Source organism: Micromys minutus, assembly GCF_963924665.1.
Source record: "Micromys minutus genome assembly, chromosome: 12".
NCBI classification, from domain to species: Eukaryota; Metazoa; Chordata; class Mammalia; order Rodentia; family Muridae; genus Micromys; species Micromys minutus.
Window position 1 is genome coordinate 13,037,884 of NC_137981.1, and position 27,596 is coordinate 13,065,479.

General features: G+C 45.0%; 1 protein-coding gene across 1 annotated transcript; it reads left to right on the forward strand.

The window, feature by feature from the left end:
• Window positions 1-15,059: 15,059 nt before the first annotated feature.
• On the forward strand, window positions 15,060-18,927 carry LOC308428035 (granzyme G-like; the record flags this gene model as incomplete). The annotated part of the gene is made up of 5 exons (XM_080926323.1): window positions 15,060-15,114; window positions 16,176-16,326; window positions 16,770-16,905; window positions 17,090-17,350; window positions 18,784-18,927. The coding sequence occupies 5 exons, from the start codon at window positions 15,060-15,062 to the stop codon at window positions 18,925-18,927; spliced, it is 747 nt and encodes a 248-aa protein (XP_080782449.1).
• Window positions 18,928-27,596: the final 8,669 nt, after the last annotated feature.

A 27,596-nucleotide genomic window follows, 5' to 3' on the forward strand; every position in this document is an offset into this window, starting at 1 on the left:
GGCCTGGCCAGCTTTTTCGGGCAAAGAGGGTTACTTCTCTATAGCCACAGTTTTGAGACAGACATTGACCATTGAGAAGCTCGTCGGGAGTGCCCTTCACTCTTTTTCCCTTCCCCCAGGGCTCCAGCAGCCGGTTCACTCAGCCGAAGTCCAGGCCTGGCGAGGGCACTCTCTGCCAGATCCAGGATCTGGCGAAGCCACCAGGAGTCCGAGTGACGACTCGCGACCCCTGCGCATAGGCGAAACTTTTCTACCGAGTTTCATCCACTGGGACGCTGGATTGGATGGCTCCGTAGCCCCCTCCCTGTACCTTCCCAATGGGCAACTCAATGTCTCAAAACGTGTCACCAGGCTCCCCACTGGGATGTCTCCTGGAAAATTCCAAATCTCTAAAACTAACACCTCAGCTAAAGACATCAAAATTGATACACCTCTGCAACAATGTTTGGACTCAATATCCACTAGATAATAACTCAAAATGGCTGAAAAATGGCACCCTAGACTCGTTAATTTTACGAGACCTCCACTCATACTGCCAACGATCTGGTAAATGGAAAGAGGTTCCCTATTTATCTATCTCCGCTCTAATCCTTCTCTGTGTTCTTATAACCCCACCCACCTCCTTCTAGCAATGAGGCAATAAGGCAGATGACACCACAGCTCTCGATCCAGCCAACTAGCCATCGCCGCAAAATCCAAACCTCTACCTCAGCTTCTATTCATGTTATTCTAAGCTTTTCAAAACTCCCCTCCACAGCCAGACTCACATGTGGACGTGGACACACCACTCGGCCTCAAGCACCACTGCCGGTGCCCCTTTCCTCCCTTTCTGTCCTCTTCTGTGCCGCAATCTTATAGTCTGATGTTCTATGCTTTACTATGAGACTCACTAATAATTTACTTCCTGAGGAAAGCCAGCGAGTTTGGGAGCAGGCAAAAACGCATGCAGACGAAATCCATCAAACAGATACAACATACCCAATTGGATCTGAGGCAGTACCTGACCAAGATCCCCGATGGGATTACAATTCCACGAGTGGTATCTTGGCCAGAGACAGGTTCATAACCTGCCTCCTGGCCGGTCTCCGCAGAGCAGCCTTAAAACCGGTAAATTTTGAAAAGCTACAAGAGGTTTTCCAAGACAGACAAGAAAACCCATCCCAATTCCTAGAGCGCCTCACAAAGGCCCTGTTACAGTACACTAACTTAGATCCTGAAAACCCAGAAGGTAAACAACTGTTAATGACATATTTTTTTCCCAGAGCTACCCCGACATAAGAGACAAGCTTAAATGGCTGGAGAGGGGGCCCCTAACTCCACAGGCAGAAGTCTTGGCGCTGGCCTTTAAAGTGTACCATGGGAGAGATGAAAAGGCTCGCAAACAAAAGTACCATATGCTGGCACAGGCTGTCCGACCAGCTACTGCTACAAACTCCCGGCCTCTGAGGGAAAAGGGACCACCGGCTCCCTGCTATAAGTGTGGTCAGAAAGGTCACTGGGCAAAAGCCTGCCCTAGCCCCCGCAAACCAAAGGGGCCATGTCCTAGATGCCATCGAGAGGGACACTGGGCTGTAGACTGCCCTTATGTTGCACAAGACAGGGGGGCATCACACCCAAATAACTCTCCAGCCGATCTCCTAGGCTTGGCTATGGACGATTGACGGAGCCTGGGCTCCCTTGACCCGACCACTACCATTACAAACAGGGAGCCACGGGTAGCTATCATGGTATGTGGGCGGCCCATCTCCTTCCTCTTGGACACTGGGGCCACTTACTCGGTCCTGACGGAGTTTTGGGGACCCACTTCTCCCTCCCGTTTTCCTATTGTCGGGGTAGGAGGACAACCCTATCTCCCTCACCAAACCCCACCACTTAATTGTACCTTCAGGGGCATACCTCTCACCCATTCCTTTTTGGTAGTGCCTACATGTCCTGTCCCCTTATTGGGAAGAGACCTTCTAGTAAAGCTGGGAGCTTCCATTTCCTTTGCTCCCCCCACTCGCCTAAACCCAAGCTCGCCAGCAACCCCTCTGCTTCTCCTCCTAGCCAGCCAACCTACTGACACAAACATGCTGCTTCCTTTACCAGCTTCTCAGGTAGACCCCCAAGTCTGGGACGTCCAGAACCCCTCTGTTGCTAAACATCATTCTCCTGTTGTCGTCCAATTACTGGGCCCTACCAGGTACATAACCCAAGCTCAGTACCCTCTCTCCCTCCAGAGCCTTAGGGGACTTAAACCTATCATTTCTGACCTCTTAAGGAAAAAACTTCTTCGCCCTACCTCTTCTCCTTTTAACACCCCTATACTAGCAGTTAAAAAGCCCAACGGAACCTATCGTCTGGTTCAAGACCTCAGGCGCATCAACTCTGCAGTGGTTCCCCTTCATCCTGTTGTGGCTAATCCTTATACTCTTCTTTCCACTATCCCCTCAGGGACCTCCCATTTCTCAGTCCTAGATCTCAAAGATGCGTTCTTCTCCATCCCTCTAGACGCACAGTCACAGGACATATTTGCCTTTACCTGGACAGATCCAGACACCCATTTCTCTACCCAGCTTACCTGGACTGTTCTACCTCAGGGGTTCCGAGACAGCCCACACTTGTTTGGCCAGGCTCTGGATTCTGATTTGTCATCTCTGCCTCCTCTCAGATCTAAGGTCATACTTTATGTAGATGACCTTCTTCTCTGTAGTCCTTCCTCAGAGATCAGCCAGGATGACACCTCCACTCTCCTAAACTTTCTTTCCAGTCGAGGCTACAGGGTCTCACCTTCCAAAGTCCAACTGTCCACTTCTCAGGTCACCTATCTGGGACTAACAATTACCCCAACCCACAAAGCTATTACCTTAGATAGAAAAAACCTAATTCAGTCCCTAACCGTTCCTTCTACAAAGGAAGAAATTTTATCATTCCTAGGGATAGCTAGCTTTCTACGCTCCTGGGTTCCTTCCTTTTCCCTCCTCTCTCGCCCCCTATATGAAGCAGCATCAGGTTCCATCCATGAACCTCCCCTCAAGCCTGTTACCAGGCCCTTTCGAAGGCTCCAACAGGCCCTCCTTAAGGCTCCGGCCTTACATCTCCCTGACCTGACTCGCCCCTTTTCCCTCTATGTAACTGAAAAGGAGGGATTTGCCCTTGGAGTCCTAGGTCACCAACTGGGGCCATCTTTTGCACCCGTAGCATATTTGTCAAAAAGACTAGATCTAACCGTCCAGGGATGGGCACCCTGTATTTGCACCTTAGCAGCTGCTGAACTCCTCATTAGAGAGTCAAAAAAGCTAACCTTTGGTTCGCCCATAACTGTTTTCTCTTCTCATAACCTGTCGCAGCTCCTGACTTACAAAGGCCTACAGACCCTGCCCCCTTCCAGGGTTCTTTCTCTCCAGGTAGCACTAATCGAAGACTCTACGCTCACCTTCCAATCATGTCCACCTCTTAACATTTCCAGCCTTCTTCCTCCGCCAGATACTAACTACTCCCTGTCTCACTCTTGCACTAAAACTTTAGATGAACTATTACCTCATCCCTCACACATACAGGAGGGCACACTGCCTCAGGCTACCCACACCTGGTATACAGATGGCAGCTCCTTTCTACATGAAGGGCACAGAAGAGCTGGCTATGCCATAGTGTCAGACACAGAGGTGGTAGAGGCGCAGGCCCTCCCTGCTCATACCACCAATCAACAGGCTGAATTAATAGCCCTTACCCGTGCTTTTCAACTGGCACAGGGACAATCCCTCAATGTCTACACAGATTCTAAATATGCTTTTCATATCCTCCTGTCCCACGCTGCTATCTGGAAGGAACGTGGGCTACTTACAACAAAAGGAGGATCAGTAACTAATGCAAATCAAATTATGGCCATGCTAAAGGCTTCCCATCTCCCCACGGCTATTGGGATTATTCACTGCAGATCCCACCAGACCGATGATTCCATTGTTTCCAAGGGAAATAACCGGGCCGATGAGGCAGCTAGGGCTGCAGCCCTTAGGGGCTTAGGCTCGACTCACCCTCCCCAAGACATTCTTACACTGCAGCCCACAATCCCACCTTCACCCCCGGACATTCGCCAAACTCTGTCCTATCTTCATCAACTCTTCCATCCTAACAGCCAGGCCTTGTCCTATTTTGTTAAGACCCACTTGCAGCCTACCCCTGAAGACTTAAGTTTCTTAAAATCTATCACTGCTTCTTGCAAAATCTGCCAGGCGTCAGACCCTAGCTCAAAATATCGTAGTACTCCTTTTCCTACCCATCAAGCCCGAGGTTCTCTTCCTGAAACTGACTGGCAACTTGATTTTACCCACATGCCCACTGTCAAACGAGTCAGATACCTCCTGGTCTTGGTAGATACTTTCTCAGGGTGGGTAGAGGCATTTCCCACAACCAACAAGAGGGCTCAGACAGTCTCTGATCTCCTCCTCCGAGAGATAATTCCCCGATTTGGTGTCCCAGCTTCCTTGCAATCAGACAATGGTCCTGAGTTTACCTCTCAAATCTCTCAAAACCTGTCTAAGGCTCTAGACATCCCCTGGCATTTTCATATCCCCTACCACCCTCAATCTTCAGGGAAGGTAGAGAGAACTAACCGCTCTTTAAAAACCACCCTTGTCAAGCTGTCACAGGAACTTCACCTTGATTGGGTAAAACTCCTACCTCTGGCTCTTTTCAGACTACGAGCTCTTCCCAAGCGACCTCTTCAGGTCTCACCATTTGAACTCATGTATGGGCGTCCGGTCCTAACTCCTGGCCTCTCACCTAAATGCTCTCCCCTCCCAGACCATCTACTCACCCCGTTACTTTGCCACCTTCACTCTCTCTTGTGGAACTTCGCTGACCACCATCTACCCCGACCACACACTGAACCTTGCCCACTGCCTGTAAACACTGGAGACCAAGTTCTTCTATCTCCTCCAGACAACCGGCCCTCATCACTCTCCCCTAAATGGCAGGGCCCTTTTAAAGTGATTCTCGCGACACCTACAGCAGCCAAACTGGAGGGACTCCCTCACTGGGTCCACCTGTCCCATCTCAAACCTTTTATTCCCCCACCTAAACATTCTTCATACACATCGACCCTAACAGGACCGTGCTCTGTCAAGCTCCAGAGGACGTCGAGACAACCCACCTTACCCTCGCTTCCAAAAAATGAGACCCCAGCCTGCCAGCAACATTCAACACCACTGGATTAGACATGGGCTTCTTATCTTCCCTTTACTGTTTGTCTTTATCCAGGGAAGCCCATATATCTGGAGATTTGAGGTTCAAGAGACTTTCACAGATAACAAACAGTCTTTCCAAATAGGTTCAGGAAACTGCTCTATGGCTGGATGTCAAGAACCGATTCAAATCGCTGTCGTCCCTGTGTCGGTCATCCCATCCAAGTACTATGATCTCTTTACCTGCTTTCTCTTTGACCAGACAGCAGATGTTTGTAAGAAATGGCCAGATAAATATGGGGGTTGCCCATATTGGTCTTGCCAGATACACATGCTAGGATCACGGCCCCACCACTTCTTCTACCAACAGCACAAGAAGCTCTTTTTCTACATAGAAGATCCATGGGATCCCAGGTGGGAGACTGGAGTTGTCGGTAAGCTCTACCGTAAAAACCAACCAGGATCCCCAGTGAGTACTATCAAAATTCAGAGAAAATATGTTTCAGTTGCCCAACCCCTAGATATAGAAGGGGTAGGAAAAATAATCAAACACTCCTCTGAGGTCCTTACTTCCTTAACATCCCCCCTCATAAATGGCACCAGCTTGTCCTTCCGCCTTTTGCTTCAGACTTTGACATTAGCATACAAGCTCCTTAATATCACCCGACCTGGTCGTTTTAAAGACTGCTGGCTATGTGTTCCTCCTGGAACAAACTCACAATTGCCGCTCACAGCTTCTCCAGTAATGTTGCCCAATAACCTTACCTCACCCTTCGTCAGCTGTCCTGACTCTGATGTTGCCATGACCCCTTACCTCTCCTCTATCTCTCTTCTTGGCACGGCAAACTGTTTTAAGGCATCTGGGACACATCCTGTAGGAATGTTAGGCTCCTTAGACTGCAATATGACCACAACCCTTGATACCCCATCTCTGCCACAGTGCCCAGTGATCCAAAATACATCAATCCTCTGTGGCACGCAGGCATATCATCGTTTACCTGGCAGCTGGTCAGGAAGCTGCACTTTGGTTCTCCTTTTCCCCGAACTAGGAGTAATCCAGGGAAACGAGCCCCTGCCAATCCCAGTCGTCAATATGATAGCCGCCCGACATAAGAGAGCAGTTCAGGTCGTGCCACTTTTGGTAGCTGCAGGAATAGCAGTAGGAACTAGCACTGGGATAGCAGGAATAACTACTTCCATGACCAAATATAATGAGATCACTTCCACCCTCAACAACAGGTTTCAAGAAGTGTCTGAAACTCTGCTCACCATCCAAAAACAGATAGATTCCCTGGCAGCTGTGGTTCTTCAAAACCGACGGGGGCTGGACCTTCTAACAGCTAAAGAAGGTGGCCTTTGTCTGTTTCTCCAAGAAGAATGCTGCTTCTATGTCAACCAATCCGGGATAGTGAGAGATAAGATCCAAGAGCTACAATCTGACATACAAAATTCCAGGGAACGTGAGACCTCCAGTTTCTGGACCTTCGAAAACCCTATATGGAAGTGGATACTCCCCTTCGTAACCCCTCTTCTAGTCATCTTTCTAGCATTACTATTTGCTCCCTGCCTTATCAATCTTGTCTCTACATTCCTTCAACGACAGATACAAAAAATTTCTAACCAAACCATTAATCAGTTCCTGTTGCAGGACTACAAGCCATTGCCTATAGAAAATCCTGATGTTAATGATTACCAAGTGGAACCCGATGGCGAAAACCAGCTACACCCCTACGACGCCCCAAGACAGCAGGAAGCAGTTTAAGAGACCCGACACCCCTATTCCCTTTTCACCATCGGCTTCCCTACCCTCCCCTTTTCTCTCTTTTTATATAAGAAAAAAGGGAGGAATGTTGGCATTAGGATAGCCCCCTCCCCCAGCAATGGCTCCACCCACAGGTGACAGGAACCTAGCACATCAATTGCCATGGAAACAGCCAAAGCATTCCCAGAAGACATCAGTTCTAAATCCCATCTCCACCTGGGAGCAAGTGACGTCACTACCCCTACAAAAGACCGAAACCCTTCCTCCTCTCTCTCTTTCCTCTTCCTCTCTTCGCCCGGCCTTGACCCCTGCCCTATCCCGTTCTATTAAACCTCTCCACGTGGAACCGTGTTTGGTGTGGTCTGTCTGGGCCTAGGCGAGAAATCTAATTTACAACAGTTACTGTGCCCTTTAACATAATTGGCTGGTGCTGCAGGCAGGCTTGTAGCCTGGAAGTGCAGATCTGTTGGGGAATAACTGACACACTGGTGCTAGACACGGGTATTGTTGTGAGATAACCTGGAGACTGGTTCTAGGTACAGCCTGTTTGTTTACTTGAGTTCAAACTTAGGTCAGATTCTCTAAGATGGAGTCTGAACTCAAAAGATTTGGCCTCTTGGGTCAAGGCCAGCCTGTCTCACATTCAGAGTAAGCTCACAAGCCCTCACCATCTACTGCTCTAAGCCCAGGCTCTCAACTCCCTCCAGTCAAGATCAGACACTTCAAGATCTGCAGCCCTGTCGCTCTCACTCCTGGATGCACCAGTTCAATAATCATTCAAGATCTAATCACAGTCCTTGTTTGTCTGTGGGAAATGCTAGGCAACCTTGTACAAAATACCACTGGTGTCATAAGCAGAGAAGCCAATGCTGTTCTGATCTTACTGACCATTGAATCTTGTCCTGAAGCTCTTGCCCCACAGATAAATAACAATACCTAGTAAACAGATAAAGTGTGCACATCATTTGTGATATGTGATTACTCTTAACTATGTATGACAGTAACATGTGATCAGTGGATATGAGGCCAACACTTACTTTTGAGATTTCTCTGTGACTTCCTAAGAGTTTCAGGAGAGTTGGGGTGAGTTAGGATTAATTCATCACAATATTGAAATGGATCGCTCCGCAGGATGATCAGTCATCCCAAAGATTAATGACATGATATATTGCAATACTGACCAGCAGATACCGGATGGGATCACCTCACATGAAGTACTGTGTAACTCTGTGAGTTTATTTATAGTGCGCTGCAATTGATGTTAGGATAGTTTGGTTGCAGTATAATTATTTTCTAAAAAAGAAAAGCACCCAGAGATCTTACCAGATGCAAAAGGGTGTAAGCCTTAGAAAATGACACACTTGTGTCTCAGTGTGGTCACTGTGGACTTTCTGGGGTCTCAGGCCTCCTCAGCCACAGTCTCCAACCATCTTGACCGTTATCCCAGCTTAGCTCATAGGATGTCAGTGTGGCAACAGTGTCATTTTTACCCAAACCATTTTTACCAGAAAACTTCCTCAAGTAATATGACATCAGTCAGAAGGAGAGGTGCCCTAGGTTTACCATGCCTGTGAGGCCCCTGAGCACACACATCCTTCCTCCCTTTCTACAGACTGTGTCTACTCTGCCCTCCTCCATCCTGAGCAGCCTTCCTGGGAAGATGCCACCAGTCCTGATTCTCCTGACCTTTCTCCTCCCCCTAGGAGCTGAAGCTACTGAGTGACCACTCTTGTGGCTGAGATGCCATCTCATGACTCATTGCTGACTTTCTGCCCAGCAGTGGTCAGAAACTGCCCTGGCACTAAACTAAGGAGGTTTCTGAACCTCGAGTACTAAACCCAGACTTGGAAATCTGACACTGGCTAAATTCTCAACAAAGTCTGAGGAAGGGAGGTGTTGTCAGAAATTTAGTAAGTACTCACTAATCCAGCTTTCCCCCCACCATCACCTAAAGACTGGATCATCTTTTTTAAAAAGATGTGGCAGGGCATTCAAAAATTTAAAATGTGCATCATAACTTAACTTTAGCCAAAGGACAAGGCAGCACTAATGATGAACTGGCAATGGGGTGAGGCCATCAGCTCAGGAATATTAGCATCATTGGTTAAGTCCACCCCAGCCCTTCAGAAGAAAAGAGTCCCAGGCTGACAGATGCTGTACTGACTCTTTAGTTCTCCTGCAGGTCCCCAAGTATTCCCATCTTGAACCGCACACTCCTCCAATAACTCACTGACTCTGAATTCCACCAGCAGTGACACACCAGACCCCCAGATAACAAAAAAACTACTCACTGATGCAGCAAAAAGCATTTACTCAGCACCCAAGATGTGTTAGGCACAATAATGTTAGAAAACCCATCTCTGTGTGGGTTGGGGATAATAGGTGATACAGTGACACCAGTCAGTGTTAGAGGGATTAGGATGACTCACCAGCAAACAAACCCAGTGAATTCCCCAAGCCTCTACATGGTGAAGCCATAGCTGACCCCTCCATGTATTTGTAAAGCAGGGACTGGAAGACAACTTCTACCCAACCTTTCTCAGAGCATGGCTCTCAGGCCTAACAGCCAGCAATGGGTATTTATGTGCAAGGAATCCTCTCTGTATGGCCAATGCAGATCTGCCACGCAATCCCTTGCTTCCTATATCTCCCCTCTAGCCCTACTTCTTCCCCCAGACACCACAGTCTAGAATTTTTTTTTAATTTCAGAGGAGATCGTTGGGGGCCATGAGGTCAAGCCCCACTGCCACCCTTACATGGCATATGTTAAATTTCTGGAAGCTGACAGGAGAAAGACTGCATGCGGAGGCTTCCTGGTTCCGGACACAGCAACTGTGTACTGAGAGCAGATGACCGCACAGGACGCGGAGAACAAGCAGCGGGCTTATGTTTTCTGAATCCCACAGGAGCTTCGTCATCTCCTGGGGAGGTTCACGTGTGAGCTCTCTTGAAGGAAGAACTGTGACAATGGGAGTCTGATGAGAGACAAATGTAGGTCCAAGGACGAGAGGTCAGAGCCAGCAGCACACGTGTGTTGCTCAACTGCACTGGACACACTAAAGCAGTGGGTGAGGTTGAAAGTTTATATTAAAGGTCGATGCAAAATTCAGAATATTGCCTAAATGCTAGAAGGAGCCCCCAGAAGTCAGACATGATTGAAAAGAAGAGAACAGTAGGTCTGACCCTGAGACTCTCCTGTGTCCTCAGGTCCTCTGAGCTATAGTCACGCTGCCTCTCCTGCCTCTCACAGTTCCTGAACTGCATCCTCTCTGACTCCACATCTCTCCTCTCCACTCTGCTCTCTCCACAGCTCAATGACAGTCACACTGGGGGCCCACAACCTCCGTGCACAGGAAAAGACTCTGCAGATCATCTGTGTAGCAAGAGACATTCTTCACCCAGCATATAAACATATGGACCACATCAATGACATCATGCTACTAAAGGTGAGACTGCTACCCACCCACCTGCACTCCTTCATTCCCCTTCATCCCTCAACACCATCTCTCACAGTGTGCCTGTGCTCTGCTTGGTTCAAGACTATCCCCTCTCTTCTGCTCTGATCCTGCTTCTTCCCTCTCCTCCATCCTGCCTTTCAAAGAGTCTTGGGCTAGCAGGCTCCTAGCTGAGCTGGTCTCTCTCCCTCTTCCCTATAAACTGGAGAGAAAGGCCAAGAGGACTAAAGCTGTGAGGACTCTCAAGTTGCCCCAGAAAAATGCCCAGGTGAAGCCAGGGGATGTGTGTCGTTATCCTGGCTGGGGGAACACATCCATCAATGCCACTAAAGTATCTTCCCGCCTACGAGAGGCTAAACTGATCATCCAGGAGGACGAGGAATGCAAACGCTGCTTCCAATACTATTTCAACACCAAGGAGATTTGTGCTGGAGACCCAAAGAACATACAAGGTACATTCAAGGTGGGTCTCAAGTACTTAAAAGAAAAAATGAGTGGTAAGAGGGACCTGGCTGTGTGTGAGAACGGCCAAACCCTCAAGCCTCAGCTCAGAGAAGGTACCACCCCAAAGTGGAGCTTTGGTCAGTTGTGTGGGTGTAGCAAGAGTGTGGGGTGAGGAAACTTCTGTCATCCCAGTGCAGCATCCATTGTCTCAGAGTCTCCCTGGGGACAGCAGGGAAAACCTAGGCTAGTAGGAAAAGTTGGGCCTCCCTAGAGCTGAGGGAGGCTGGACCCTGTCCTGGCCCTGATCTAAGAGTTAGCATTGCCAGAGGTGGGGGGGGGGAGAACAGAGCCAGAGAGAGCCAGGCTCAGTTCCTCCTTTCTCTGCCCTCAGGGTGACTCTGGGGGACACGACAGAGCTTATGGAGTTTTGTCTTATGTAAAAGAAAAAAGGATCTCTCCAGGAATCTTCAACAAGGTTGTACATTTCCTGCCATGGAAGAGTAAAAACTTGAAGCTCCCCTAAGAGGTGTTAAAGCACCTGTGCCAACCAGCCTGTCTGACCTTGGACAAGAACCATGTGGAATCAGCAGCAAAGGCTGAAAATTCATAATAAATGACTCCAATGTGCATATAACTGAGTTCTTTGCTGTTTGAGCCCCTTCATTGTATGTGCACCTCGCTGGCCCAGGCAGACCTCCCCGGGCACTTCTGGCTTTGCTTCCTCCTCCTCCTCCTCCTCCTCCTGTCCTCCTACTGGAACTTCAGGCTACACAGTTCCCACACGTTTACATGGTGGTGGTAGGGAGTTGATTCAATTTTGAGATAGACCTTCACTGAATACCTCTGGCTGCATGGAGTTGCTATGGAAACCTATGTGGCATTCAACTCACAGAGATCTGCCCCTCTCTGCTTCCCCAGTGCTAGGATTGAAGGTGTGTGCCATGGCCTCCAGCCATACCCATGTTTAATGTTCAAGTCTGCAAGGTCGGCTTTCTCACAGCACAGTCGTCAGGAGTTGCAGCAGTACTGCGGGGCCCTGTGCTCAGTCACCCGTTCATACTCAGTCCTCCAGACATGGGTCTTCTGGGCCTAGGAAATTCCTACACTGCTGAGCCTCCTCATCCAGCTCAACAATGTAAGATAGTGAAACAAGGCATTTGGGGTGGAAGGAGATTTGTCTTTGCGAATTCAAAAGGCTATAGGTCATGCTACCCAGTCAGGTTCCTGTCTTTAGTCCCCACCTCTAGCAGGGCAGAGGACTCTCACCATCTCAACTGTCTGCAGTCTCCAATATGGACACATCCCACTGATGAACCCAGACAAACCTGGCTCTCATTTCTCAGCACAGCAGAACTCAGTCAACTTCTGTCCTTCTTGTTGGCATTCTAATGTTTTCCACCTGAACTCATCTAGCTACCAGAACTTTCTATTCCATCCCTACATTTCCCAAGACTGATTTACACCAGCCTTACATTCTTCTACCTATAAGTTCCAAAAGTATGGAGTCTTCTCCACCTCACATTCCAGACAGAATTGGGATGCCTGTCACCTGATGCTCATCCTTCCTACCTAAGCCAGGCTAATGATCCCTGTCCCAACCCAAGAGTTCCATTGACAGAGAGGCTGAGTCATGACCTGCAATCTCCCAACAACCCTGGCTCAGCCTGGAACCTCGGGCCTTCCCCAGCTGACCACATGAGGATATGGCAGTTTGTGTACTTAGAGATCCAAGGGGTGCTAGGCTAGAAGTATCTCTTGACATCATCAACCAACAGTTGTAAGTCTCTGGTTTTGTATCAGGTACACAGTAGATCCCTTGTTTGTCTTCATACTCATGTTTGTCTATACAGGACAATGGACACACATGGGTCTGTATCTGAAATGCAAAAAAAAAAAAAAATGTTGAAAAAAGTCTTGAATTATGTCTATTCTAGCAGTTTCACATATGTGGATTTCTTGAGTTCAGAATGCAGTGTGTGGAATTGGGAGGAAGCTGGAAACTCTCCAGCCCTGTGGTTTCAATGTACCTCACACAAACCCTCTACCATAACTTGAGCAGGAGAAAGCCGAGCAGAGAGGTTTACCTTCTTTGACATTCAAATCATAAACTCACCGCTACATCTGAAGAATAAGACAGCTCATGGTGACCCCTGTGACCTATTCAAGTCCCGTCCACAGCAGCACTGGTGAATTATATCTTTTCTTCTTCTCTCATATATTACTTCCTGACACAGTCTACCCTCCCTCCATTTCTTTCACCACCCCCAACCTCTCATTTCTCTCAGATCCATTCCTACCCCATTTCCCTTCCGAAAGGGAATTTAGTCAGTGGCTAAATAACGAAATAGACCTTGGAAACTATTTTTAAGAAGGAAATCCAACAGTTTCTAGAAAGGGGGTTAAGTAAAAGTCAAAACCTGTTTGCACATTTTTTATGCCGAAGCTTGCAAAAGCCATTCATGAAGCTGGTGAAAATCTTTTCCCAGGTTGCCATTTTTGTCTGACAGCTTTCTTTGCCTTACAGGAACTCATCACTCTCATCAAGTCCCAATTGTAAACTGTTGGTCTTAGAGCCTTCACTGTCCGTGCTCTGTTCAGAAAGCTGTTACCCATTCCAATGGGATCAAGGCCTCTCCAACTTTATTTTATATCATGTTTAGTGTGTGTAAATTTGTGCTGAGGTCTCATACTCATGTTTTGTGAAGGATAATAGATATGGATTGATATGCATTCTTGTAATGCAAATATCCATTTAAACCAGGACTATTTGTTGAAAATATTTTTCCATTGTCTAAAATTAGTTGTCTGTAGGTCTGTGCATTTAAAATTCAATGCATCCATTGAATTCTGTTGATAGACTTGTTTGATTTTGTGACAATACCATACACTATGTATTACTAAAGCTCAGTAGTAGTGCTTAAATTCAGGGATGAATAATAAATAGTTAAAATTTATGGTTATTAGATTATATTTCCTTCATTCTTTTTCTCTTAATTTAAAATATCTATTCCTTTTAATTACCCATTTTCTCATTGGCAGTTTTACTTCCCCAGTTCTTAATTTCTAAAATTCTTTATTTATTTTGGAGAACAGCCTGTGATGGCTAATTGTGGTTCTTACCTTGACTTCATTTGGAATTAACCAAAACCAAGCATCTCATCACGCCTGTGAGCGACAATCTTGACTAATTTTGTTGACATGGAAAATGAACCCTAACTATGGGCCACCCCTTCTAGAGGCAGCCTATATAAAGACATGGAGAAAGGAAGGCTTGCTGTTGCCTGCTTGTCTCATGCTTTCTGCTTTCTTGTCCATCTATCCTGTTGCTGAGGTTTCCTTCCTTGGTTGGAGACCCCACTTCTTCAGGACTCCATCACAGATGACACCAACAGACCCCTAGGAATCCTTAGCAGCAGACTGGGACAGCAGACATCTGGTTGTGAACAGAACAACTGGATCCTGGGCTTCCTGTCTGGAGTCAGCCATGGCTTCTTCTTTTTCTACACAGCACCGTTGTCTTCAAGTACTCTCACCTGTTGATGCTGAGTTAGTTCTTCAGCCTTGAGATTTCTCTGTGACTTGCTTTTGAGATTTCTCTGTGACATTCTCTGTGAGCTTTATGAGAGTCAGAGTGAGTTCAGATTAATTCACCAGAATATTCAGATTATTACACAGGATGATCACACATCCAAAGATTAAAGACATGACACACGGCAATACTGCCCAGGCATAGAAGTGTGGCGCACTATGAATTGTCACACAGCTCTCTGTATCTTTGTGAGTGTATTTGCAGTGTGCTATAACGGTTATTATGATAATTTGGTTGCTAGTATTATTTTTTGAAATACAAATAAGGACAAAAATACAAAGAAACCCAAAGAGATCTTACCAGAATGCAAACAAAAGAAAAAGAAAAAGAAAAAAACTGTGTAAACCATAGAAAAGGACACACTTGTGTCTCAGTGCAGTCATTGTGAACTTCCTGGGGTCTTAGCTCTCCTCAATCACCTAAATTCTTGAAATTTAACCCAGCTTAGTTCATAGGAGGTCAGTGTGGTAAAAGTGTCATTTTTACCCAAACCAGAAAACTTCCTTAAGTAATGTGACGTCAATCTGAAGCAGAGGTGCCCTAGGTTTAAAATGCCTGTGAGGCCCCTGAGCTCACACATCCTTTTTCCCCTTCGAAGGGCTGTGTCTACTCTGCCCTCCTCCTTCCTGAGCAGCCTTCCTGGAAAGATGCCATCAGTCCTGATTCTCCTGACCCTACTTCTGCCTCTTGGAGCTGGAGCAGGTGAGTGACCACCCCTGTGGCTAAGATGTCATCCCATGATACATTGCTGACATTCTTCAATGTGGTTAGAAACTGTCCTAGTACTAAACTAAGAAGCTTTCTGGACCTCAGGTCCCATTTCAAACTCAGACTTGGAAACCTGACACTGGCAAGTTTCTCTACAAAGTCTGCAGAAGGGAGGTGTTCTCAGAATTTAGCAGCCACTAGCTTGTTCCAGTCTTTTATTATTATTGTTGTTGTTGTTGTTGTTGTTGTTGTCGTCATCATCATCATCATCATCATTATTTCCTTACCTGGAGACTGGATCATACTTAGAAAGAGATGTAGCAGAGAATTAAAAGATCAAAAATATACACCTTGACTTTAGCCAAGGGACAAGGCAGACGTAACAACCAGCCTGCAATGGGATGAGGCCACCAGCTCAAGAATATTAGCATCATTGGTTAAGTCCACTCCCAGCCCTGCAGAAGGAAGAGGCCCAGGCTGACAGATCCTTCACTGCACACTCCACTAGCTTTGCAGTCTAGTGTTAGTTGGACTCCCAGTTCTTTCTGCAGGTCCCCATCTACTCCCATCTGGAGCAGCACACTAACTACTCCAGTATGTCCCTGGCTATGAATCTCACCAGGACTGACCTTGCCAGATCCTCAGTTAACTTCAAGCTACGCGTTGATGCAGGAAAAAGTATTAACTGAGCACCCAAGATATGTTAGGCACCAAAATGTGATAATGTTAGAAAATCCACCTCCATAGGGCTTAGAGGTAAAACGTGAGAAAATGACACCGGTCAATAGTACAGGAGTTAGGATGACTCACTAACATGATGAAGACAGAGCTTATGTATTTTAACAGCAGGGGCTGGAAGTCAGGGCTACCCACCACTTCTCACAGAATGGCACTGAACCATGAGTCAGCAAAGATTATTCCATGTGAAAGAAACCCTGTCTGCAGCAGGCCTGGGCTATGCAGATCTGACCCCCAATCACCGCCTTCACTGCTCACCCAATTGCTTACCCCAGAAACCCCATATTCATATTCAAGACTTTTTTTAAAAATTTCAGATGAGATCATCGGGGGCAAAGAGGCCAAGCGCCACTCCCGCCCCTACATGGCATTTATTGAGTCTGTGGAAAAAGACGGGAATATCAGTTCCTGCGGAGGATTCCTGGTACAAGACTACTTTGTGCTGACAGCTGCTCACTGCAAAGGAAGGTGAGGACAAGCAGCCAACCCACATTTTCAGACCACCGCACGAGAGCTTCTATCCTCTAGGTTGAATGTTCCCCTGAGAGCTCATTAGAAGGCTGGACTGTGATACTGGGAGTCTGATAAGAGGTAATTTTTAGGTCAGAGGGTGAGAGGTCAGAGCCAGCAGCACACTTGAGTTGATCAACTGCACTGGACAAACTAAAGCAGTGGGTGAGGTTGAAAGTTTACAATAAAAGTCAATGCAGAAATCTGACATGTTGCCCTTATACATGAGGGAGTCCCCAGGAGTCCCATGTCCTTAAGGAGCAGAGCATTAGGTCTGACCCTGAGGCTCTCCTATGTCAAGTCCCCTCAGCTATATCCCCACCCTGACACCACTTCCACAGCTTCTGAACTGCATCCTCTCTGACTCCATATCTCTCTTCTGTAACCTGCTCTCTCCATAGGCCAATGACAGTCACACTGGGGGCCCACAACATCAAGGCAAGGGAGGAGACTCAGCAGATCATCCCTGTGGCTAAAACCATTCCCCATCCAGCATATAATAAAGTGTATTTCACCAATGACATCATGCTACTAAAGGTTAGACGTGCCACCCTCTTTTCACCCCATCTCTCACAGTGTGCCTGTGCTCTGCTTGGCTCAAGGCTAGCCCCTCTCTCCTGCTCTGATCCTGCTTCTTCCCTCTCCTCCATCCTGCCTTTCAAAGAGTCTCAGAGTAGCAGGCTCCTAGCTGAGCTGGTCTCTCCTCCCTCTTCCCTATCAGCTGAAGAGAAAGGCCAAGAGGACTAAAGCTGTGAGGACTCTCAAGTTGCCCCAGAACAATGCCCAGGTGAAGCCAGGGGATGTGTGCCATGTGGCTGGCTGGGGGGTAAAGTCCATCAATGCCAAGAAAATATCTTCCCGCCTTCGAGAGACTGAGCTGATCATCCAGAAGGACGAGGAATGCAAAAGACTCTTCCGTCACTATTCCAAGACCACAGAGATTTGTGTTGGAGATCCAAACCAAATACAGGATGCTTCTGTGGTGAGAATCAAGCTTTTATTTTTTAACTGATTACATTGGATATATTTTATTTACATTTCAAATTTTATCCCCTTTCTCAGATTCTCCTCCATATCCCTTACACATACCCCCTCCCCTGCTTCTATGAGGGTGTTCTCCCACCCTCAACCACCCGCCTCCCGGCCTGACATTCCCCTACACTGCGGCATCAAGCCTTGGCAGGACCAAGGGCTTCTCTTCCCATTGATGGCCAACAAGGCCACACTCTGATACATGTGCAGCTGGAGCCATGGGGCCATTCATGTGTACTCTTTGGCTAATAGTTTAATCCGTGGGAGCTCTGATTGGTTTTTATTACTGTTCTTATGGGGTTGCAAACCCCTTCAACTCCTTCAATTCTTTCTCTAATTCCTTCATCAAGGACCCTGTTCTCAGTTCAGAGGTTGGCTGTGAGCATCTGCCTCTGTATTTCTTATGCTCTGGCAGAGCCTCTCAGGAGACAGCTTTATCAGGCTCCTGTCAGCATGCACTTCTTGGTATCAGCAATATTGTTTGGGTTTGGTGGCTGAATATGGGATAGATCCCCAAGTGGGGCAGTCTCTGGATAGCCTTTCCTTTAGTCTCTGCTTCAAACTTTGTCTCTGTATTTCCTCCTGTTCATATTTTTGTTTGGTTTTCTAAGGAAGACTGAAGCAGCCACAGCTTGGTCTTCCTTCTTCTTGAGCTTCATGTGGTCTGTGAATTGTATCTTGGGTATTCGAGGGTTTTGAGCTAATATCCAGTTATCAGTGAGTACAATCCATGGGTGTATATTTGTGACTGTGTTACCTCATTTGGGATGATATTTTCTAGATCCATACATTTGCCTAAGAATTTAATCAAACTCATTGTTTCAAATAACTGAGTAGTATTCCGTTGTGTAAATGTACCACATTTTCTGTATCCATTCCTCAGTTGAAGGACATCTGGGTTCTTTTCAGCTTCTGGCTATTACAAACAAGGCTGCTATGAACAAAGTGGACCATGTGTCCTTGTCATATGTTGGAGCATTTCTGGGAAATGTCCAGGAGTGATATATATGGGTCCTCAGGAAGTACTATGTTCAATTTTCTGAGGAACTAACAGACTGGGGATATTAAGCATTTAAGAATGGACAAACCCTCAAGTCTCAGTTCCGAGAAGGGAAAGTTCAAAAATCAAAATCTGTTGTACCCAGAGTTTGAGGTGAGGCAACATCTGCCATCCCAGTGGAGCATACATTATTTCAGAGTCTTCTTGTGGACCTCAGGACAAGCCTAGGACTGGGCAAGAGGGAAGTTGGCCTCCCCAGAGCTCTGGTACTGAGGGAGGGTGGAAAATGGCCTTGCCCTGATCTAATAGTTCACATTGCCAGAGGAAGAGGAAGAATAGAATCAGTGGGAGCCAGGATCACTTATTCCTTTCTCTGCCCACAGGGTGACTCTGGGGGACCCCTCGTGTGTCACAACAGAGCTTATGGAATTGTATCCTATGGGAAAAATAGGACAGTCACTTCAGGAGTCTTCACCAAGGTTGTACACTTCCTGCCCTGGATAAGCAAAAACATGAAGCTCCCCTAAGAGGTGTTAAAGCACCTGTGCCAACCAGCCTGTCTGACCTCGGGCAAGAACCACGTGGAGTGGGCAGCAAAGGCTGAAAATTCATAATAAATGACCTCCAGTGTGCATATAACTGAGTTCTTTGCTGTTTGAGCCCCTTCATTGTATGTGCACCTCGCTGGCCCAGACAGACCTCCCCGGGCACTTCTGGCTTTGCTTCCTCCTCCTCCTCCTGTCCTACTGGAACTTCAGGCTACACAGTTCCCACACGTTTACATGGTGGTGGCAGGGAGTTGTTTCCCTGTTTTCATTTTTGAGACAGGCCCTCACTGAATACCTCTGGCTGCATGGAGTTGCTATGGAAACCTGCCTGGCCTTCAACTCACAGAGATCTGCCCCTCTCTGCTTCCCCAATGCTAGGACTGAAGGTGTGTGCCATGGCCTCCAGCCATGCCCATGTTTAATGTTCAAGTCTGCAAGGTCGGCTTTCTCACAGCATAGTCGTCAGGAGTTGCAGCAGTACTGCGGTGCTCTGTGCTCAGTCACCCGTTCATACTCAGTCCTCCAGACATGGGTCTTCTGGGCCTAGGAAATTCCTACACTGCTGAGTCAGTCCCAAGTATGACAGTAAGTCTAACAATGCATTGGTGAGAAGAAGAATTTGACTCTGGGAATTCAGAAGGCCATGGGCTGTGCAACCCTGTTACTTTCCTGTCTTCAGTCCCAATCTCTAGCAGGGTAGGGGACACTTGATGTTAAAAAAAAAAAAAAAAAAAAAAAAAAGTTTTAGGGGTTCTGAGACTTTTTCAAAACACCCCATTCTTAGAATGGGAGACCCTAAAGGCACAGAAATAGTTAAAATCAGACTCAGAGACTCTCCAGTCATCCCAAGGCTGTGAGATCCCACCTGTGCCTTACAAAAACAATGGCCCAGAGTAACTCTCAGTAAAACCACAGAATATACTGACTGATAGCCTCCTGACCCTCTAGAAAGCCCTAGATACGGTCCTGATGCATGTCATAATTAGCTCATGCTCTAGTCACCCAATTAATCACCCAATTCTGAGAAATAAAACAAGGATAAAACCCGTCAAAGTTCTGAAATATATAAACAAGGTTCTTAAAATGTAAAAATAAAGTTTTAGTGGACAGGTCAGGCTAAGTTAAGACAAAACAAAAATGACTGTTTTAGGAACAGCTCCCCTCCTCCTTCTTGTACTGAATTTCAAAAAGATTGCAAGTTGTCAACAACCTTAACTGCCAAAATTTCTCTCCCCTTTCCTCCCTGCTTCCTCTCCTCTTTCTGAAAACTATATGGTTGACCAATGGTAAAATAGTAGTTTACCCTCCTCACAAAAAAGTATAAAAGATGTAATCTTTTTGAGTTTGAGGTTGACGCTCCCTGCGAGGATGAGCAACTTCATGCACACGGAATTAAAACCTCTTGTTATTACAGCGGTCTATCGTCTAATTGTGTTCTGTGGGTTGAGTTCTTGAGCTAAGACTCCTCGACTCCTCTAGATCTTACAACACACTCACTACCTGAACTGTCTGCAGTCTTCAATATGGACACATCCCTCTAATGGACCCAGACTCATTTCATTTCTCAGCACAGCACAGAGCTCAGTCAATTTCTGTCCTGTTTTTTTGGCCTTCTAGTGTTTTCCATCTGAATCCTCTACCTACCAGAACTTTCTACTCTACCCCTACCTCACCCAGGCCTGCTTTACACCAGCCTTACACTCCTCTACCTATAAGTTCCAAGACTGTGGAGTCTCCTCCACCTCACATTCCGGTCACGTGGCACCACTCCTACCTATGCCAGGCTAATGAATTCCTGGGATTGAGGCTAAACCAAGACCTCCAGTTTGTCATCTACCCTGGCTTATCCTGGAACCTCTACTTCCCCCTGCTGGCCACATGGACATATGGCAGTTTGTGGACCCTAGTGAATCAAAGCTAGAAATAAACTTTTGACACCATCAACCAACACATCTAAGTTTCTAGTTTTGTATCGGGTACACAGTAGACTGCTTTATCACCTGCATCCTTTTGTTTCTCTAGACAGCTCAATGTAGCACTCAAATTTATGTCTGAAATGCACAAAAATATCATGTTTTTTTTAAAAAAATTATCAAATTCTCTCTAGTCTATCAGTTCCATGTGCATGGTATTCTTGGGTCCAGAATGCAGTGTGTGGAACTGAGTGGGCGACAGAAACTCTCCAGTTCTATGGTCTTCAATATACCTCACGTAGAGCCTCTACATAACCTGAACTGGAAAAAGCCAATTAGAGAGGCTTTAGCTTCCTTGACATTCAAATCACAAACTCAGCCACTCTGGCTGAAGAATAAGACAGCTCATGGTGACCCATGGGACCCTATTCAAGTCCTGCCCACAGCAGCACTGGTGAATTATAGTTTTTCTTCTTCTCTCATTCATTACTTCCTGACTACAGTCTGCCTTCCTCCATTTCTCCCAGCATCCCCACCCCACTCCACATTCCTCAGATTCACTCCTCCACCATTTTTCTTCAGAAAAGCACAAGCTTCCCAGAGATAGATATCAACTAAACGCAGCTTAACAAGTTCATATCAAGACAAAACAAAGCAAACCCAGTAGAAGAAAAGTGGGCCCAAGAGTAAATCAAAGTTCAGAGATATATCCACTCCCACTGTTATGAGTCCCAAAAGAACACTAAACTACACAACCATAACACACATGCAGAGGATGTAGCTGAGATCCATACATGCTCTGTGATGGTCATTTTATCCTCAGTGAGTTCCTATGAGGTCTCTGAGCTATCCAGCCTCTGCTTCCTGACCATACAGGCAGTGTCTAGTGTGGGAGCCTTCTCAGGGTACAAGCCTCATCTTGACCAGTCACCCACGCCACAATTCCTGAGACCTTTACTTGTAGACAGGACAAATTGTAGGTCAAATGTTTTCTGGCTAGGTTGATGTCCCAGTACCACCACTGGAAGTCTTGCCTGGTTATAGAAGATGGCTTTTTCAGCCTCTGTATCACCTGGAACTTGGAGACTTTTCTTGTTGAGGTGACCTTAACCAAGCAAGTGAAGGATCTGTATGACAAGAACTTCAAGACTCTGAAGAAGGAAATTGAAGATCTCAGAAGATGAAAAGACCTCCCATGCTCATGGATTGGCAGGACCAAAATTGTAAAGATGGCCATCTTGTCAAAAGTAATCTACAAATTCAATGTAATCCCCATTAAAATTCCAACTCAATTCTTCATAGAGTTGGAAAAAGCAATTTGCCAGTTCATCTAGAATAACAGAAAACCTAGAATAATGAAATCTATTTTCAAGAATAAAAACACTTCTGGGAGATTCCACATCTCTGACCTCAAGCTATACTACAAAGCAATTGTGATTAAAAACTGCATGTTTTTGGTACAGAGATAAGCAGGTAGATCAATGGAACAGAATTGAGGACCCAGAAATGAATCCATACACCTATGGTCACTTGATCTTTGACAAAAGAGCTAAAAAAACACTCATGGAAAAGGACAGCCTCTTCAACAAATCATGCTGGTTCAACTGGCAGTAAGCATGCATAATAATGCAAATAGATCCTTTACTATCTCCTTATACAAAGCTGAAGTCCAAGTGTATCAAAGATCTCCACATAAAACCAAGTACACTGAAACTGTTAGAAGAGAAAGTGGAGAAGAGCTTAGAACACATCAGCACAGGGGAAATTTTTCTGAACAGAACACCAATGGCTTATGCTCTAAGATCAAGAATCAACAAATGGAACCGCATGAAATTGCAAAGCTCCTGAAAGGCTAAGGACACTGTTAAGAAGACAAAAATGTCAGCCAACAGATTGGGAAAGTATCTTTACCAATTCTATATCTGATAGAGGGCTAGTATACAATATATACAAAGAACTCAGGAAGCTAGACTCTAGAGAATCAAATAATTCTATTAAAAATTGGGTACAGAGGCAAACAAATAATTCTCACCTGAAGAACATCGAATGGCTGAGAAGCACCTATAGAAATGCCAACATCCTTAGTCATCAGAGAAATGCAAATCAAAACAACCCTGAGATTCCACAGTCACACCAGTCAGAATGGCTGATTTAAAAAAAAAAAAAAAAAAAACTTAGGTGATAGCAGATGCTGGCGAGGATGTGGAGAAAGAGGAACACTCCTCTACTGTTGGTGGGGTTGTAAGCTGGTACAACCACTCTGGAAATCAGTCTGGCAGTTTCTCAAAAAATTGGACATAGTCCTACCTGAAAACCCAGCTATTCCACTCCTGGGCATATACCCCAAAGATGCTCCAACATATAACAAGGACACATGCTCCACCATGTTTATAGCAGCCTTGTTTATAATAGCCAAAAACTGGAAAGAACCCAGATGTAAATCAACAGATGAATGGATACAGAAAATGTGGTGCATTTACACAATGGAGTACTACTCAGCTATTAAAAACAATGACTTCATGAAATTCATAGGTAAATGGATGGAACTAGAGACTACCATCCTGAGTGAGGTAACACAGTCACAAAAGAACACACATGGTATGCACTCACTGATAAATGGATACTAGCCCCAGAAAGCTCTGAATACCCAATACTCAAGAAACAATTCACAGATATTATGAAGCTCAAAAAGAAGAAAGGCCAAAATGGGGATTCCTTCTTAGAAAAGAGGACAAAATTCTCATTTGAGGGAAGGCAAGGTCAAATAAAGAAACATGGATTTAAGAAAAGATCACTCAGAAGCTGCCTCACCTTGGAATCCACCACATAGCAGTCACCAAATCCAAGCACAATAGCTTATTCCAAAAAGTACATACTGGCAGGAACCAGACAGAGATGCCCCATCAAAAATTATGCTAGATTCATGTAGATACAGCTGAGCATGCTTGCAGCTAACCATCGGTCTTAACTCAGGGATCCCAATGAGGTTGCAAAAGAAAGGAACTAAGGAGCTGAAAAAAAGTTGCAACCTCACAGGAAGATAACAATATTAACAACCAACCAAACCCTCCAAAACTTCCATGGAGTAAAACACCAACCTTTGTGTGCCCTTTGAGAGACCTATTGATCCAGTTGGGTAGGTAGCTGAAAAGAGTAGTGTCTGGCATCAATATGAGAAGAGACTTGTTTCAGAGAGGGCAGGTTTTCCTAATGTAGGGGAATGCCAAGGCAATGGAGTGGTCAGGGGGATCAAAAGGAAGTACACCTTTATGAAGGCAAATGGAGGGGGAAGGGGATGGGATTGGGGCTGGGGAAAGGGATAACCTCTCAAATGGAATACAGAGTATCTAATTCAAAAAATAAAATTTTCACCTGGACCAGCAGAGAACCTGAGTCACAGGCCTGGTAAAGTTGCGCAGTGAGTGCCCAGAGCACAGAGAGTGTCTGGTGGTGCTTGTGGAAAAGGTTCCTCACTGGCCCACAGGAAGGGCCAGGCCTTTGTCAGAAGGAATTGGGATCTCCTGGAAAGGCTGTGCTTTCAGACAAGACACATGGGCTTTTTTCAACCTGGACCAGCAGAGAACCTAGGGCACAGGTCTGGCAAAATTGCTCCGTGAGTACCCAGAGCACAAAGAGTACCTGGTGGTACTTGTGGAAAAGGTTTCTCTCTGGCCCACAGTAAGGCCCAAGCCTTTGTCAGAGAGAACCAATCTTCCCAGGAGAGGTGGTGCTCTAAGATCAGCTCTACCAGGCACTTTTAAACCTGGACTAGAAATGAGCCTGACATATAGGTTTGGGAGAGCACACCGGGAGTCCTCAGAGAACAGAAAGTACTGTACTCTCTGGAAAAGGGTCCTTTTTGGCCTAGAGAAAGAGCCAGGTCCCTTCCAGTAGTACTCAGGACCTGTGGGCAGAGGGCTGAACTCCCAGAACAGCCTCACAAGAACTCCAACACCTGAGCGCTCAAAGACAGAGCTGAGTTACTGCCACAAGAACTCACTGTTTACCCACAAAAAGCTGAAAACTCAGAAGCAATTTCTTCCTTAGTCCATGGGCCCTCGAATCCACAGGAGACACAGGTGCCAGTCACTGACAATAAGACCACATATAATAACAGATAACAAGATGGCAAGAGGAAAACAAAAGAACTTAAGCAATGGAAACCAAGACAACCTGGCAACATCAGAACCAAGCTCTCCCACCACAGCAAGTAGTGGATTACCAAACACTCCAGAAAAAGAAGACTTGGACTTGAAATCATACTTCACAATGATAATGGAGATCTTGGAGAAGCAAGTGAATGACTCCCTTAAACAACTACAGGAGAACACACATAAACAAATAGGAGCTCTTAAAAGGGAATAACAAAAATCACTCAAAGAACTACAGAAAAACACAAACAAGTGAAGGAATTGAAAATGGAAATAGAAACAATAAAGGAAACACAAAAGGAGACAACACTGGGAAAAGAAAACCTAAAAAGGAAATCATGAGTCACTAACAGACTACAAGAGATGGAAAAGAGAATCTCAGGGACCAAAGACAACATAGAAAACATAGACAAAACGGTCAAAAAAGATGCAAAAACCAAAAAGATCTTAACCCAAAATATCCATGAGATCCAGGACACAATGAGAATACCAAACCTAAGGATAATAGGAACAGAAAAGGGCAAGAATATCACCTAAAAGGTACAATAAATATCTTCAACAAAATCATAGAAGAAAACTTCCCTACCCTTAAGAATGAAATGACCATGAGCATAAATGAAGCCTACAGAACCCCAAATAGATTAGACCAGAAAAGAAATTTTTCCAGACACATAGTAGTCAAAACACCAAATGTTTGAAACAAAGAAAAAATACTGAAAGCATTCAGGAAAACGGAACACGTAATATATAAAGGAAGACCAATCAGAATTACACCCGACTTCTCAACAGAGACTATGAAAGCTAGAAGATCCTGGAAAAACACCATACAGACTCTAAGAGAACATAAATGTCAGCCCAGGTTACTATATCCAGCAAAACTCTCAATTACCATAGATGGAGAAACCAAGATATTCCAAAACAAAATTAAATTTACACAATATCTGAACATAAATCCAGCCCTACAAAGAATAATAGATTGAAAACCCAACACAATGAGGGAAACTACACACTAGAAAAAGCAAGAATATAATTAAGCAATAAAAACAAAAGAAGAAAGACACTGAGACACAATTCTACCTCTAACAGAAAAAAAATAACAGGAAACAATAATCACTATTACTTAATATATGTTAACATAAATGGACCCAATTCCCCCAATAAAGAGACATAGACTATCAGACTGGATACATAAACAAAATCCAGCATTTTGATAAATACAGGAAACTCATCTCAGAGACAAAGATAGACACTATCTCAGAGTAAAATGCTGGGGAAAAAAAAAAAAACCTTTCAAGAAAATGGCCACAAGAAACAAGATGAGGATGCCATTCTAATATCAAATAAAGTAGATATTCAACCAAAAGTAATCAAAAAGGATAAGGAAGGACACTTTTTACTCATTACAAAAAAAATTATCAGGATAAAGTCTCAATCCTAAACATATAGCTCCAAATACAAGAGCACCCATATTCATAAAAGAAATCCTACTAAAGCTCAAAATATAGATTTTACCACACACAATAATAGTGGGAGACTTCAACCTCCCACTCTAATCAATGGACAAATTATGGAAGCAGAAACTGAACAAGGACACAGTAAAACTGCAGAGGTTATGAACCAATTGGAATTAACAAACATCAACGGAACATTTCATCCTAAAACAAAAGAATACACCTTGTTCTCAGCACCTCATGGCACCTTTTACAAAACTGACCATATAGTCGGTCAGAAAACAAGCTTCAATAGATATAAGAAGATTGAAACATTCTCACGCATCCTATCAGATTACCATAGACTAAGACTGTTCTTTAATAACAACAAAGACAACAAAAAGCCTCATGCACATGCAAGCTGAATACACTCTGCTCAGTAATAACATGGTCAAAGAAGAAATAAAGAAAATAATTAAGGATTTTCTAGAATTTAATGAGAATGAAAGCTCAACATACAGAAACCTATAGCATGCAATGAAATCAGTACTAAGAGGAAAACTCATAGCTCTGAGTGCCTCAAAAAAAAAAAAAAAAAAACTGGAGAGACCATACACTAGCAAATTGACAGCACAGCTGAAAGCTCTACAACAAAAAGAAGCAGACACACCAAAGATGAGTAAATGGCAGGAAAGAATCAAATTGATAACAGAAATCAACCAAGGAGAACCAAAAAAAAAAAAAAAACAGGAGCTTGTTCTTTGAAAAATTAACAAGGTCAATGAACCATTAGCCAGACTAACTAGAGGGCAATGACAGAGTATTCAAATTAACAAAATCAGAAATAAAAGGGGAGACATAACAACAGAAACTGAGGAAATTCAAGAAATCATCAGATCATACTATAAAAGCCTATACTCAAGAAAACTTGAAAACCTGGAGGAAATGAATAAATTTCTAGACAAACACCAAACACCAAAGTTATGTCAGAATCAGATAAACCATCTAAACAATCCCATAACATGTAAAGAAATAGAAGCAGTCATCAAAGGCCTCCCAAACAAAAAAAGCCCAGGACCAGATGGGTTCAGTGCAGAATTCTATCAGGCATTTATTGACGACCTAATACCAATACTCTCCAAACTATTCCACAA